General features: G+C 41.1%; 1 protein-coding gene and 1 long non-coding RNA gene across 3 annotated transcripts in view; one reads left to right on the forward strand and one right to left on the reverse strand.

Moving 5' to 3' along the window:
* Positions 1 to 475: 475 nt before the first annotated feature.
* Positions 476 to 3,102, reverse strand: LOC109571031 (uncharacterized). Its single transcript, XR_002182587.2, has 2 exons — positions 2,847 to 3,102; positions 476 to 2,631 (listed from the first exon to the last, which is right to left on the reverse strand). It is a non-coding gene; the product is annotated as an uncharacterized lncRNA (long non-coding RNA).
* Positions 3,103 to 3,616: 514 nt separating this feature from the next.
* Positions 3,617 to 16,610, forward strand: part of ATP2A2 (ATPase sarcoplasmic/endoplasmic reticulum Ca2+ transporting 2) — a 57,526-nt gene continuing 44,532 nt past the window's right edge. Inside the window, exons 1-5 of one of the 2 annotated variants that reach the window (XR_011561164.1) lie at positions 3,617 to 3,889; positions 4,586 to 4,603; positions 4,694 to 4,776; positions 12,366 to 12,470; positions 15,982 to 16,120. Coding sequence is in view for 1 of the 2 variants with exons in the window: in XM_019977152.2 (XP_019832711.1) it covers positions 3,772 to 3,889; positions 4,586 to 4,603; positions 4,694 to 4,776; positions 12,366 to 12,470; positions 15,982 to 16,120 (463 nt within the window). In the remaining variant the exon portion in view is untranslated. The remainder of the gene's footprint in view (positions 3,890 to 4,585; positions 4,604 to 4,693; positions 4,777 to 12,365; positions 12,471 to 15,981; positions 16,121 to 16,610) is intronic. The other variant, XM_019977152.2, reaches the window with a different exon arrangement.

A 16,610-nucleotide genomic window follows, 5' to 3' on the forward strand; every position in this document is an offset into this window, starting at 1 on the left:
GGCTAAGCTATGAAGCCCAGGAGTATATTATGTGTATTACATGCATTTTTGACTTACGACATTTTCAGCTTATGATGGGTTTATCAGGACATAATCCCATGGTAAGTTGAGGAATATCTGTATTCCAACCTCCGAGAAATAGAAGACTTGCAAAGAACAGTCTGATAACACTACCAATGTGAACTTACACATATGCTTGTCTCTGAGAAACCTATAATGCTGCTTCGCTGTTTTCGTTTGCTTTAAACCTAAGCTTCACAGTCATTCACATGAGGCGACAGGGCTTCCCTGGTGGTTCAGATGGTAAAGAATCTGCCTGACATGCGGAAGACCCAGGTTCTATCCCTGGGTCAGGAAGATCCCCTGAAGAAGGGCATGACAACCCACCCCAATATTCTCGCCTGGAGAATTCCATGGACAGAGAATCCTGGTGGGCTACAGTCCATGGAGTCACAAAGAGTCAGACACAACTGAGTGACTAACACAACCTGTTTATTTCACTAATTGGAAATCAATAAACTTGAGTTCAGCAAAAACTTGCTGGGGCCCTTCCATAGCCCAGCCCTTTGCAAGTCACTGATCAGGGATGGTGGGAACTCTTTCATTCACCCAAACAGTAGGCATTCTATAAATGATATATACCAGGGGTCTTCTGCATCCTAATGATGGACAAGCTAGACAAGCTCCTGTTCTCATGGAGCTTACATCCTAGTAGGAGGAAACAGCCAGTAAACAGCTAAGCAGAAAACACATCAGTGGTAAGTGCTATGAAGAAAATAAAACAATAATGTGATAGCCAGTTTGACTGGGAAGGGTAGCCCTAGTCCTTTGTCAGTCAAGATGTCTCTGAGGAGCTAACATGTAAGCTGAGATCCAAAAGATAACATGGAACAAGAAGCTCGAAGATCTGGGGAACAGCATTCAGCACAAAAGCCCTGCTCAGGAGTCTCTCAAGAAGCAGAAGTGCTGACAACTCCAAGCAGAGACCCAGCCGCAGATCCAAAGTCAAATGCTTGAGATAATTTCCAGACTGAGGTTAACAATCCTCTTGCCTTTCTACCCTCACTGGGGTGAGGCAGAATGTGTAAGAAGTGGAGCAGACCTGGTCTGAGAAGGAAAAGAACCCTCAGCCCTCCATTACCACACGCCCACCATGCAGTCACCTGTTCCTCCTGCAAGAGGCTCCATTCCTGTGACCTAACCAGTTTCTACCTTGTTTCTCTTAGTGCACTGCCATACACTAGAATTTTTGTTTGTTTGGTATAGGGTTTTGCTGGTCCTTTTCCAAGTATCAAGCAAAACTGCATACCAGCCTCCACACCTTGGAAATAATTAAATGACCTGCCTGATTTTTTTCAATCCGGTAATGCACTGTGATTTGCATCTGTTAAAGGACTTTATCTTAGGGCTTCCCTTGTAGCTCAGTCAGTAAAGAATCTGCCTGCGGTGCAGGAGACCCAGGTTTGATCCCTGGGTTCGGAAGATCCCCTGGAGAAGGAAATGGCAACCCACTCCAGTATCCTTGCCTGGAAAATCTCATGGACAGAGGAGCCTGCTGGGCTGCAGTCCATTGGGTCGCAAAGAGTCGGCACGACTGAGTGACTAACACTTCCTTAGGTCCTGAGGCTGAGCCATCTGGGACAGCTGAGGTGATTTTTGTTCTGCTTTGGCTGCTGTGGACAGTACATCATAGCCAAACACGAAAGCGGACTATATGCTTCATCCTGCCACAGGGTCCCTTAAGAAAATTGCTCTGTGATGCAAATATGTTCACCTTTTGCTCCTGAACTCAATGAGAAGGTCTTTTTCTCTGTTAAACAGTCTATTTATTTGGCTGAACCGGGTCTTACTTGCAGCATTCTGGATCTTTAATTGCAGCGTGGGGGAATCTAGTTCCCTGACCAGGATTGGAACCTGGACTGCCTACATGGGGAGTATGGAGTCTTACTTAGCCACTGGACCATCAAGGAAGTCCCAATAGTCTAATTTTTTTATATTAGCAAAATTCTCTTTATCTTGATGCTACATAGTTTTTAAAAAATTTTTTTCATTTACTTTTTAAACTAGAATACAGTTGATTTACAATGCTCTGTTAGTTCCAGGTGTACAGTTAAGTAATTCAGTTTTATAGCTTTATTGTCATTCTTTTCTCATATAGGTTAGTACAGATTATTGAGTTCCCTGTGCTATACAGTAGGTCTTTGTTGATGGAGGTTTTCTGTAGACCTCTACAGCAAATATCTGTGGTTTAAGAGCAGATTTTGGATTAAAGTCCCTTTTTTCTGCTACCAACGAAAGTGGGAGTCTAGAAAATAGCCTGATCTTAATGTGCAAGAAACGCACCTTCTAACACAACTCTCGCTTATTTAAGTTACAGTAGTGTAATCTGTGACTTCTACGTATAAAAAGCTGTGTGGGGTATTAAAGATAAAATAAAACCTCCTTCTTCCTCTCCCCAGAGTGGGATTCCCTCTGAGCACAGAAGGCGCTGGGGTAGGGCTGGTTATTTGCGTGCGGTGGAGCTCTCGGCAGGGGGTGTGGGATGCGGTGTTCCCGAAGCGACAGATGAGGGATTTTGGCCGCGTGGGATGTGAACTGCGGAATTCCTCTCCTCCGTTCCTGAGAGGGGCTCTGAAAGATATAAGATTAGGGACGCTGAGCGCGACCCTGGGGGCGGAGGGCGAGGGAGCGAACCAAGGACACCAACCCTAGCACGCTTCCGGAAGCTCTCCGAGGACCGAGTTCGTAGGTTCTTCGGCCTCGCCTTCCCCGTCACCCACCCCCAACCCGAGACCGACTCAGAAGAACAGGCAGTTCCCTAGGGGCAGCGAATGCAGCAAGCGCACCGTGAGCCCTCTACCCTCCTGGGTTCTACGTCTGCAGGTGGTTGAGCCGGGTAGGAATCGTGATCCTCATGAACCAAAAAGAGGCCGTGGGATAGGGCTCCGCCGAAGACGACCGCAGGCTGCAGTGCGCGGGCGCGGCGCGCTCAGGCCTCGATCCGGGTTCCTGGGGGCGGTGCGCGGGAGGGGGCGGGGCTTGCGCGGCCGCGTGGGCGCCAGTCGCGCGGGAGGGAGGGTGCCGGAGGGAGGGGGCGGGGCCGCGCCTCCCGCGCCGCGCTGGGCCCTCTTGGCCAATGAGCGGCGTCCACATGCCGCGGCGGCGGCGAGAGGGGAGGCAGCCGCGGATAAATGCTATTAGAGCAGCCGCCGCGGAGCCGTCCCCGACGCCACCTCCTTCTCCTCCGCCGCAGTTTCCTCAGCTACTGTCGGGGGTGCAGAGCTGAGGGGACTAGGCGAGCGCTCTGCGCACCATCCCGCCGGCTCGCCTCCCTCGCTCCGTTCCGCTCTCAAGGGTCGGCAGAACACCCCCTCCTCCGGCCCGGGCGGGGCTGAGAATCACCTCTGGAGAACGGGGAGGGGGCTTCGGGGCCGCGGCCTGCACTCCCGGCGGGCGGTTGAGAGTGAAGGAGGCCCTCCCTTCTGACGAGGGGAGGGAGGGTCAGGACCCCCCCTCCCCCCGCCCACCGTCCAGCTGTGCCCGGGGCGGGCACCGGCGAGGGCCGGACAGCGAGAGGGGCGGTTGTCTGGGGGAGGGGGCGCGGGGTGATTCAGCGCCCGACGAGGCGGAAGCGGCCGGAGGAGGAGAAGGAGGGGAAGAGACCAGTCCGCGCCTGGGCGCCCGGGGTGGCACGAGCCCGCGGCACGAGTGCGAGGCGGAGGCGAAGAGGCCGCGGGGACTGGAGGCGAGGCCGGCCGGGCCCCCGCAGCCATGGAGAACGCGCACACAAAGACGGTGGAGGAAGTGCTGGGCCACTTCGGCGTCAACGAGAGCACCGGCCTGAGCCTGGAGCAGGTCAAGAAGCTCAAGGAGAGATGGGGCTCCAACGGTAGGTGCTCGGCGCCGGGGCTGCAGGGACCCCGCGCGGCTCGGCGCGGGCCCGAGAGCCAGGAAAGATGGCTGACCGGGCTCCACCTCGTGGGTCTCGGCTCCGCGCCCGCCGAGGGTTGCAGGCGACGGGTTGAGCCCGCGCGCCGGCCCCGCGGGAGAGGGGTTGCAGGCGGGGGGCACTGAGGTCGGGTCTGCGCCTCATCTCGACACCCGCGTGGCTCCAGCCCTTGACCTTCTACCGCTCGCAGCTAGCTCGGCGGCTCTTCACCAGCAGCAGCTGGCCCCGGCAGAGGGAGGGATGAGCCTCCTGCATCTGGGTTGAGCCCTGCGAGACATTTTCTCGTCCCTAGCCGGTTTATGAGGCGTCGCTGTAGTTGAGAATGCCTCTGACCGTTCTACTACCCAAAGTTACACATCTGGCAGAAGTGATGACAGGGCTGAAATGACTCCTTGTTTCAGAAACCCTGCTTAGGTATTGATAAGATTCCACGTTTCAGAGTAGATCAGTACAGCAAGTACTGCATATTTTCTTGGGGTAGCATTTTGGTATGGTTTCTATTAAATACTGTTGAATGTTCATATATCTAGGTGCATCTTTCAAAGCCAGTGATAATTTAGTAATTCTTTTTGGAAAGAGTGCTAATTTTTTTTTTCTTTTCCTTCTCTTGACACGTTGCCTGATGAATTTCTACAGAGTTACCGGCTGAAGAAGGTAAGTAAGCTCAACATTTTTTTTCTGCCCCCCCCCCCCGTATGGTGATCTTAAGATGACATTTACAACAAATATGTTTCTTTCTAACAGGAAAAACCTTGCTGGAACTTGTGATTGAGCAGTTTGAAGACTTACTAGTTAGAATTTTATTGTTGGCAGCATGTATATCTTTTGTAAGTATAAAGAAATTTCTTCTATTTCCCCAAAGTTGAGACTATACCTTAGATGAAAAAGCAGGAAGCAGCTGTCTATTGAGTGAGAACATTTTATTTGGATATTTAAGCTGCATTTTCGTGTTTCTGGTTTTGGGTTTTTGTGTTTTTGTGTTTTTGTGTTTTTTTTTAATACTCTAGGTATTTGAAAATTATAAATAGAACACGCCATTCCTATACAGAAAATAAATGAATGCCTGACATTTGCAGTCCATTTAGAAATTGTTGCCAAATGTGGCAGGCAGGGTCTTTATAAATTCTTGTGGTTTATCAGTTTTTAATACCAAAAAGTTGCTTATTGGAAGGCTTTTTCTGTTTTGGGTTCTTCCGTTGTGTAAGATCATACTAAGATGATGTTGGGCTCTTTGTAGTCTGTAAATAGAACTTACAAAAGGAATATTCCAGTTGCTCTCCCTTCCTGGTAATGGCAAGGTGACAGTTGTTTCTGACAGTGACAAGAATGATGACGGCAGTGATGGCACCACTGTTGACCAAATTTGGTCACTGACCTTTAGGGTAGTATATTTATCTAAATTGGACCCCCGTCTTGAGTGGCTCCTAGGTTGAGAGAACAAGGTTTAGTACAATTGGTTCTAGATCTTAAAAGAAAAAAAAAACACATTGTTTTTTCATGTTCTGTGTGTGCTTACCCGCTTGAGTCCTGTATGGTTGCTAAGAAACTGGTGAAATGCAAACAGCAGAAGAAAGGTGATGGGCATTGAAAAGGATAATTCTAGATTCTTAGTTTTTTTTTTTTTTCCTGTTCAGCATTAACGTTTTATTGCATTTTTTTTCTCATGAGCAGTGGACCTCCAAGTTTTCCTAAAAATGGTCATGAATAGGACACAGATGTTCTTAATCCTAACAAGAGATGCCTTTTGTTCTTTAAAGTGCAGTATTTTATTCTTATAAAAACCAGGATGAGAAATGCAATAACTGTTTTCAGGCTTTGCAAACTTGACGCAACTTCAAGGTTTCTTTTTTGTGTGTTTGCAAAAGACGCGTGCAAGCCTCAGGGATCTACCTCAGTCTTTATTGACAACCTTACCCCAGAGGGCTATTTTGAGAACTAAATACATGAAGCAGTGAGCATTTGTTTACTTTAGGTGAAGGAAAAAAGTTGGCAAGAGGTGAGCTTTTTTGAAATTTCTCAAATTCTGCCATGAGACTGCCATATATCACGCCATGTTAGCCAAGTGATGTGTACCCATTAATAATTCCTCACAAATGTCTTCTATGGTTTTCATTGAAGAAAATTAAGAGAGTATCATAGCAACTCATGCAGCATCCTGACTTAATCACTCTATATCTTATATGTGTCTGTTTTTTCTTGATTAGTTAAAAAATTGTTAGTGGCTGCTGCTTTACCAATTCAAAGAATAGTGCTGTTTGGCTAGTTTCTACATTGTCATGGGACAAAACAACTAATGTGTTTGAGCTAGTATAATGCTTATGTTTAAACTGGCTACATAATTTTAAAATAATCTCAAGTTTTGCAGTTTTGATACTGGGCTTCAGTGAGGTCATTAGGGACCTCTTAGAAGTTAATCAGGTGCTGTATACAAGCCAAAGATTAAATTTTTATTGAGATATTTTGTGTGTGTGATTTAAGGCAGTGTTGGAACATCAGTGGCATTATTTCCAGTAGACAGGCTATTGACTGTTTGAGTTACATAGAATCTCAAGTGGCCAGTTTTGAGTGACTTTATACTAATACTTTGCATTATGATGTAGTTTTTGCTTTACTTTGTTTTTTTGGCTGTGCCTCAAGTCCTGGGGGAACTTTAGTTCCCCAATCCATCTCTGGTAGTGAAAGTGCCGAATCCTAACCTCCGGACCACCAGGAAATTCCCTCAAGTGGGTTTTTAAATACATGCTTTAATTTTGCTGTAAGGTAGGATGTTGACTTTTTATAGCTTCATAGGTCTATATTTCTCAGTTGAAGTTTGAGTTACCTTTTAGGTAACCACATGGAGTTATTGCTTAGGAAGTGAACTGTGTTATGTTTTTATTTTATGGGCTGCTAAACACAAAAAAGTCTGGGCTTCCCAGGTGGCTCAGTGGTAAAAAGTCCACCTGCCAATCAGGAGACCCAGGTTTGATCCCTGGATTGGGAAGATCCCCTGAGGAAGGAAATGGCAACCTGCTCTGGTATTCTTGCCTGGAAAATCCTATGGACAGAGGAGCCTGGTGGGCTACAGTCCATGCGGTTGCAGAGTCGGACATGACTTAGTGACTAAAGAAACAGGAAAGTTTAAACGTTTATTGTTTAGGAAGTACTGTAACTTTAATTTGCTTTGATTTGTTTGAAGACAGTGTGGATATAAACCTGTTGATTTTCTTCATGGGGATTGGGACTATTGCTGCATTGTACTTGACCTTTTCATTCCACATTTCTTTATCTGTGAAAAGAGCACTGAATCTTTTGTGATAATCAGTTGATTCCTATGAGCTTCCCTGGTGGCTCAGACGGTGAAGAATCTGATTTTGTTGATTCCTGTTCGTTTATCAGGCAAAACAGTAAAAAGTACATGTTCTTTTGGAGAAGCAAATAGGTTTATAATCAATACATGATGCATTATCAGGTTCTACTCAAGAAATACTAGGCTTTAGTGACATATTTCAAATGTCAAATTAAGTAGTAAACTGTTAACCAAAGTTAATATTTTGCTGATGCAAAAAGTAGGGAACAGCATTAATGTTTTACACTTGTGACCTGTAGGGATAAAGTTTAATTAACTTGTCCCTTTGGGTTGGAAGAAGTGAGCTGTGTGTCTCTGTTGCATATGAAGTAACATTAGAAATTCCTTGACATTCAGTACCTTCTTTTCCTTTCACTTTTTCTTTCCATCCCCCTTGCTCACCAACTTTGCCCTTCATATAACACATCATGATTGCTTAATTGGACTGCCTGTTCTTTTCTCCCTTCACTGCTTTGTTAGGAATTGAGCATCTTAGGTACATAGCATGAACACTGGGGATACAGCTTGGAAGGAAATACGGTATCCTACGTGGAGCTGACATTCTAATGGGGACAGATTAAAAAATTAAAATATTTAATAATCTGTTGGATTGGAGAGAGTGCTGTGGAGAAAAAGTGGGTGAGGAGGGTGGTGGCGGAATAAGGGGCCATGTGGAAAGAGTGCAGTTTTCAAATTGGGAAGTCAGGAGAGGTGTCTAAGGTGATGGTACCTGAGGGAAGTGAGCGTGAGGACTATTTGTCTCATCTGTCTGACTCATGTCCTCTGTGGTAACCCAATTTGCATAATTTTTTCTATCTTTCACCCCTATTACCCCATCTCGGCTACTTAGATTGACCCTAAAATGCTAATTAAGCTTTCTTAGACTAAGACACTTCTCAAATTTTGGTTTATATTTGAATAATTTGTCTTTTCTTACTGAAACCTTTGAAGGGACTATTAATTCCTTTTAGAGCCTAGGTTAGTGCTTTTGTTAAAAGAAATACCTGGATGAGTTTATGTTGGTAGCATTTTCAGAATACATGAAATTGATTTACTTTGCTTTTCTCAATAAGATGTATTCAAGAAGTATTTGGTAATGTAGTGATTTTAAATTTTTCCTGTGGTTTAATTATTTTGAAGGATAAAATGGGCAGTTTACTGATTGATTCAAATAATTTATTTTGAGCCTGTGTTTAAAAGATGGTTTGAAAGGTGAATGTCTGGGGGTTTTGTTTTGTTTTTAAAAAGATTATATTCTCAAATCTGAAAATATTGAGTGTTTTCACATGAACTTTGGATTGGAAGATAATATATAGTCTAATCCATACCATTCTTTTTTTTAAAAATTATTTATTTTGAGTGTATCGCGTTGCTCTTCAGGGACTTGGGGGTGGGGCGCTTTCTCTGGTTGTGGTGATCCGGGGTTACTCTCTAGTTGCCGTGCAAGGGCTTCTCATTGCAGTTATTTCTCTTGTTGCGGCTCCCAGGCTCTAGAGCACAGACTTAGTTGCTCTGTGGCGTGTGGACTCATCCCGGATCAGGATTCAAACCTGCGTCTCCTGCGTTGGTAGGCTGATTCTTCACCACTGAGCCACCAGGGAAGCCCCCATACTATTTATAATGGCTGATTTTTCTCTCCCCAGATAGTTGTTGTAACACTTAGTGGTGATACTTTAAGTGTTTCTATTTTTTCTTTCTAAAATTTTTGATATAAATTTTTCCTTCATCTAACAAGTATTTGAGTGCTCAAATGCATTGCAAATTTCTAAGGAGACAAGGAAGAATGCAGACCTGGTACATGCTTTAGGACCCTCAGTCCTAGGAATGTGCTTATCTCTCACTTTCTTTTTACAGTCTTGTTAAGAGCTGTGCATATTACTCTGACATGTAGATAATTGAGTCACACAGTACCATGATCTAGTTTATACCAGAACATGTCTTTTTACCTTGGATTAAATTTTGCTTAATTAAATCCTTCTCTCTGACATTTTGGGCTCTACCATCAGAAGTCACTGTTGAGATCAGTCTTATAGATAGCAAAGAGAAGGTACACAATCCTATCTAAAGTTAACCTCGCTAGGGACTTTCCCTGGCAGTCTAGCACTTTAGGGCTTCCCTCATGGCTCAGACAGTAAAGAATCTGCCTGCAATGCAGGAGATCCGGATTCAAACCCTGGGTAAGGAAAATTTCCTAGAGAAAGGAATGGCAACCCACTGCAGTATTCTTGCCTGGAGAATTCCATGGACAGAGGAGTCTTAACAGGCTACAGTCCATGGGGTCGCAAAGAGTCGGACATGGCTAAGAGACTGAGCGCACACAACACAACCAGTGCTCTCACTGCTAGGGCCTGGTTCCACTCCTGGTCAGGGAACTAAATAAATAAAGTAACCTAGCAAGTGGTTACTTTGAATGGGATTGACAAGTTTGAAAGTTTTGATCTTGTTGGGTCTGGATAATGTAAGCCCCAGAAGTACTTTTACTGTATTAATAGTGAAAAGCAGGGAAAGAAGAAACACTGTCTAAAATGATTCTACAGCAGTCTTTCCAATTCCTTTTGACACTGTTGATGAGTTAGTTACCTTTTTGCTCTGTGTTTAGTTTATATACTGCTAGGTAGGGACGTGTATGAGATTTGTTTATTTATGCATCTGTATGCAATAAATATATGGTTGAGCATCACCTATATACCGGAGACTCTTCTAGGACCCTGCGGATAGAACAGTAAACAAAAGGAAATACAAACAGATAATCCTTTATATTCAACCTGTTCTCAATAAAGAGTTTTTAGAAACATTTCCTCTCCCTGCCTCTGTATATTTTGTGTAATTTCTAGTAAACCATAATTATGAACTGACTGTACTATAATGCTAAAAAGACATAATAATGTGTCATCCAGTTTCCCTCTTCTTTTCACTACCCCCTTCCCAAACTCAGGAAGTCTTTCATTTCTCAGCAGCATCTTCCCATTTACATGAGAGATTTTCTTTTCAATTAAACAAAACCATGAAGGACTACACAGTGTGGTTTGAACATGATTGACTGTATTGATTCTTAGGAGTAAATGAAATATGGTTCATCTTTATTTTATAGCACTTAATTGTGAGTTATAGTGAGTTATAGCACTTAATTCTTTGGGTTTTTTAAATATTTTTTGAAGTGTTTAGCAAATTGGTGGTTGTCAACGTTAAATAGTCCAGCACTATCCACATTGAGAGATTTGCCCACTAGTTTCTTATCAGTCAGTAATCATACATTTGACAGAACCTTCAAATAACCAAATGCCTGTGTTACACATAAACATTTAAAGTCACATAGTGGAAGAAAAGGCTACTGCATAATACAGATGACGGTTGTTGCATTACTGATGAATACCACTTGTGCAAAGGAACCACACATTTCTTGAAAAGTAGAAGCTGCTTGCTTGCCTGAGTCTTTTTTCCTTTGCTCCAGTGGATGTGGAATATTGCTTTAAGTTTTTTCCTCAGGCCTAGCTGCCAAGAGGGAAATTCATACTCACTTTAACAAGGTGTGAAGCTTATCTTACAGTTGCTAATGCCTCACTGACCTTTTGGAAAGGTCCTTGCTACTCTTCAAGTTGAGCCATTTTTCTCCCCCAAGAGCTAATTAAGTTTCTTATTTCTGATATGCTCTCCTTGGCAAATGTTTGAAAGGCTAGTATCAAAGCAGCTGTGATCTTGCATCTATCAAAATTTATAACTTCCTAGAGAAGTTTTCATTCTGGCATTAGGCCTGGCCTTAACACCAGGAATGCCCTGTCGAAAGCTTGCAGCAACAATTTCTATTCATTCTGGTGTTTTTGCCTGCCCTGATTAATCTTTCAGGACCTTGTACTTGTGTCTCATGGATTTTTTTCCTGCTCAAACTGCTGTTTCTTTTGTTGGTGCCATGGTGGTGAGACTACCTGTCTAACAAATTGATATTTGTTGTTAATTCATTGTTGCCCTCTTTTAAACTTGCAAAATTCATGTTGGATCTTGCCTTAATCATCTTTCTGCTTGTTTGCTGTTCCTGTCAAAGCTCATCTTATGGTGTTCACTAGGTACAGACTTAGTCACTGGCTTCACTATTGCCATAAATCATATCTGACAATATTCAATGTATCAAAAACAGTGCTTTCTTTGTTTACTGAATAGATCTTTTAAAGAAAAGATTTCATTGTGGAATATGCAAACATTTTAAGTAGTGTTAAAAGGCAAAGGCAAATCTTACTTCCCAGATTGAATCATGAGATGTGTTTAACATCCTTTTGGATTGGCAGTTTTCCACAAAAATTTGTTGTTAAAAATTTAACCATTTAGATGCCTCTTTTACTTTTTATTTATCATTGTGTTGGATTCTCTTATTACAGATGCTCAATTATGAAGTACAATGTGGCTCTCTTTTAACTTTTAAATCTGAGAGTTATGGTTGGGTGAGCTAGAGGTTAATTCTTTGCTCATTTTTCTTGGGACAGTGTTCTGTGGCCAGTTGTAACGTTTTTGGGCTTAGATAGTCTCTGAAATGCTGTGTTATACTAGATGTCATATGGAGGTTAACCTTTAGAATACATTCCTGATCTCAGAACAACCTTGCAGTGATGATCTTCAGTAACACCACGGAAAATATGTGGGACATTAGCAGTTTATATACACTAATATTAAAGTCAGTGGTTAAATTACTTTTACTATGCATTTGTGCCACATAGGTATTATCTCATATGAGTATTAACCAAATTAACAAAGTCTGATGATTGCCTTTTAAATTTAGGAATTTATTTTATTTCTTCTGAAAAATATACATAGGAAATGGATGGGGTTTAGTTCTCCAAAGTATTTTTTTTGAATTTTAAACCAATTACTACATGAAAAATAAATTAGTTCTTAAATTATTAAGAAGTTTATAGTTTTGAGTGTTAAGAGTTAGTGAGAACAAGATATGAGCTTGTCATTTATGTCATTACATTTTGCTACCTTTTGTTTCTAAGGATGATAAGAAAAGATTTTATGTATCATAATAATTCCTTTAGTGCCAGCCACTTTTGTGGTACGAACACATTACAGTTCTAATAAATGTCATTTCTCTTTTAGGTTTTGGCTTGGTTTGAAGAAGGTGAAGAAACAATTACAGCTTTTGTAGAACCCTTTGTAATTTTACTTATATTAATAGCCAATGCAATTGTGGGTGTATGGCAGGTAAGCAATAATTCCTGCAGTGCTAAATTTTGGTAATTTACGTAAGATATTTAAACTGTTAGTCTTTCTATTATCTGTTTTTTCTGGTGTGTTGACTAAAAATAGCTGTGGAACTGCTTGTGTTTTTTATTTATTAATTTATTTAATGGCAAAATTTTAGACCTCCTGCATATATAATCTATTAAAATTGCTCATGCTCTGTGGTAGCATGGAATCAAGAACAGTGTTTAAAGGAGCTACTTAAGGAAAACCAGAAAATTTGAGAACCAGTATGTTTATATTTTCTAGTTGCTTCCTATGAAAGACTTCATAAAACCAGTGTCATATTTATTATCCTTGGATTTGTGTGTGTGTGGATTTAGCTGTAAAAGTTATTTGAATCCTAAAAATTTCACGTTCAGAGCATATTCCTGGCTGTTTTCCCTTAATTGTCCTGTGCCCAGGCCTTATTCCCATAATGGAAGATAATTTTCTTACAGAAACATCATGGGATCACACTTTTGCCGCATGTCTGCATGATTCGTCTCCTGCAAATAGCTAGTTTAAGAATTTTAACTTTTCTAGGACTGTGGATCTGTTTGATTTTTGTTTTTTATATAGTTTAACAGACTCAGACTAATATTTCACAGTCATCTTTTGAATATTAATCTTTTAGATTTCTGACGGATATAGTCACCTCTTTGAGGACTGAAATAGAGTGCATCTGTCATTCTTAAAAGTGCAAATATCTACACATACTTAGTCCTGTTGAAATTGTAAACTTATTAGTAAATATGAAGGCCTTTGGGTAATGAGCTCATTTATCATTTAGAAAGATGCCTCCTTAGAAGAAATGTGCCATATTCCTCTTGATTTTTAAAAAAATTGCTTGTAGTTAAGTAGATATGATACTTCTGTGCATTATTTAGGCAAAAGAAACAATACACAGCATTAGACTGTCCTTAAGTTAATAGTGCATGTTTTTAAATGTACACCATTTACATAGTAGGTGTGAAAGTTGATCAGTGGTGTCCGACTCTTTGAGACCCTATACAGTCATGGAATTCACCAGATCATAATATTGGAGTGGGTAGCCGTTCCCTTCTCCAGGAGATCTTCCCAACCCAGGGGTCAAACCCAGGTCTCTCACATTGCAGGCAATTCTTTACTAGCTGAGCCACCAGGGAAGCCTAAGAATACTGTAGTGCATAGTCTATCCCTTCTCCAGCGGATCTTCCTGACCCAGGAATCGAACCAGGGTCTCCTGCCTTGTGGGTGGATTCTTTACCAGCTGAGCTACAAGAGTGATTTTATAAGACAGGTACTATTTGACAGATGTGACATTGAAGTTCAGAGGGATTGACTTATCAAAGGCCATATAGGTAGTACATACATAGAGTATCTGAGATTTATATCCAGGGCCAGACTGGATAGAAGTAAAATAAAACAGCATTTTTTACAGGACTTTTATGTATGTTTTAAATTAAAAGAGTAACATTGTTACATCTTAATCCTATTTACGTAATATACAGAAGGGTATGTGCCAGTACTATAGTGTTCTTGCTTTCTGAAAGTAAGGGGAGTTATAGTGTAAGGTAGTATTTGGGAGGGGTTGGGCGTGTATTTCTGATTAGTGTCATCAAGGACAGCTGACAAGCAATTGGGGGAACCATAGAGAAGTCGAGTTTCTGGGTGGAGGCTGGGGAGAATATTCCAGAGAGGGAATGGCATGAGCAGAGAAGTACAGAGTGTGTTTGAGGAACGACGTTTAGACCTGTTTGAGTGGAGTAGGTAGGAGTTAAAACTTTTAGAACAAAGGAGACCTCAGACGGTCTTCTAAGTTTTTGTTTGTAGTAAGTTAAGGTATATTTGTCTTTCCCCAAGCTGACTTGTTTTTTGATGTAATCTGAATCCATGGTCATTTGCTTCCCTTTTCCACCCTCTGTACTATATAAATATTCCTTTTGGTAGTTTGGGTTGGTGGGCGGCAGGGGAGGCTCTTTAAGTGATTTTAATTGGCATCTTCATTCTTGGGGTCTGAGATAGTTTATCTTTTAAGTTTATGCTTCTAATTTAAATGTACCTTTGCTGATTTTTAATAGAAGCAAAATATAGTGCTCCTGGACATCTTAACCTTGATCAGTCCAGTTAAACTTTACCTGACATGACCTTGAGGAAGGAGAAAAAAGTAAAACTGCCATATTTCATACATTCAGGGGGGAAAATCCTGAGGAAAAAGTGATTTCAAATTTGACTAATTGAATAGCAGCAATGCTCAGAATTTATTTTTTCTGCAGTATCAGTAATGTTTGAACTTAGCCTTAAGTAGATATGATAGGGATTTAAATTATTTTTGTCATGAACTTCCCAAACTTAAGGTTTCCTATACTTTTTCAGGGATGCATATGTAAAAAGTGAGGCACGCATGCCAATAGCTTTGTTTTCTGTCATCTGAATTCTCTTTTAAGCAGGTTTGGGGACTTAATTTTTACCACAAGGTGAAAAATGAGATTACATGGTATTGAGTATAAATTTTATCTACGTAAAAGTTAAATTGAAAATGTTTAGTTTAGAGGGCAAAGATGTGAAAGAAGTGAAAGAAATTTTTTCCTTTGTCCATTGAATTGAGTAACCTCATTTGGGCACTTGCTTTGTAGACTTTCTCCTTCTAATTGCTTATTTTCTAAGAGAATAAAAGGCAAATTTGGCATATAAACTTCCACCTCCCCTTAAAGCCACTTTCCCTTAGCATTTTTTCAGCATGACTCATTTTAATTGTACATCTTTCATCTTGAAATTAGGGAAGAAAAATTGTGTGTGACTAAGTCTTGACATGTTCATATATAATATTATGGTGAATATGGTTTGTGACTGGCAGTGCTTCCAGCCATTTATTGGTCTCTGCCACTGGAGAGAGATTTAGAATTTGTGAGGAGACGTAAAACTTGGTTTTCTTAATTCATCACTCAAAGCATTTACTATGTGCCAAAGCACAACCTAAGCGTTTTACAGATAGCTTGTAAATTCTCAAACCCGTTGAGAGTGGGTGGGTACTGTTAGTGTCCTGGTTTTGTAGGCAGTAAACCTTGTCTGTCATGTCACTTATCCACAGGCAACATAGCTTTTGAGTGGAAAAGCCTGGGCTGAGCCTGGGCAGTCCAGACCCAGACCATCAGCTTTCATGGGAGACAAGATTGATTTAATGGTGTGAGTGTGTGAGGTTAAAGGTGAGGGCCATGTTGCATGGTGTGCTTAGGGACAGCAGGTTCTAATAATTGCTTTTCTCCATTGATTTTATCCTTATTCTTAGGGTGCTTAGTTTTTTCATTTTTAATATAAAATCAAAAGGGCCTAGTGTTTATTATCTTAAGATGTGAATCATTTACTATTAATGTTATTAATGTGTGTCTCTTGTGGGTTTTTTTTTTAATTTATATTTTAGGTTAGAATGCTAAAATTTGATTCCTAGGGCTAGAAACATTTAGCAGTGGCAGGCTGTGTTTACTAATTTCTTTTGTTTTCTTTTTTACAGGAAAGAAATGCTGAAAATGCAATCGAAGCCCTTAAGGAATATGAGCCTGAAATGGGCAAAGTGTATCGACAAGATAGGAAGAGTGTACAGCGGATTAAAGCTAAAGACATAGTTCCTGGTGATATTGTAGAAATTGCTGGTGAGTTGAGTTGGTCATTTTTTAAGGTTGTATATTTGAATGCAGTCCTTTCCTCAGGGTTCATACTTAGAGGTTTTAGAAATTAGGCTCACGTGTATCAATTAGATTAACAGATTTTTAGTGCTATCCAAACAAATTACGGTTTTTTTGTAAAATTTCAAAGTGTTTTAGGACCTCCCTTCATGTTGAGAAGATTTTTCTGTTTTTAAAAAAACAAAGGTGAATTACTGTGCTTATTTATTTTCAGTACATTTTAGAAATCTAGTGCTAGTGAGATGAACTTAATCTTGATTTGACAGTTGTAGTGAGCAGTTTGTTAGAATACTAGTTAATGAGCACATGGTTTTTCCTGTTTTGGTTCTTGGCACAAATAATAAGTCAGACTTGCAACTATCAAACCAAATTGATGGTTAAGGGTAATTTCATGACTTTAAAAGCTCTACTTAAAAATATTTTGACATAACACTGAGCCAGGGATGTTAGCCAGAGA

The sequence above is a fragment of the Bos indicus genome, chromosome 17 (genome assembly GCF_029378745.1).
Source record: "Bos indicus isolate NIAB-ARS_2022 breed Sahiwal x Tharparkar chromosome 17, NIAB-ARS_B.indTharparkar_mat_pri_1.0, whole genome shotgun sequence".
Taxonomy (NCBI): domain Eukaryota; kingdom Metazoa; phylum Chordata; class Mammalia; order Artiodactyla; family Bovidae; genus Bos; species Bos indicus.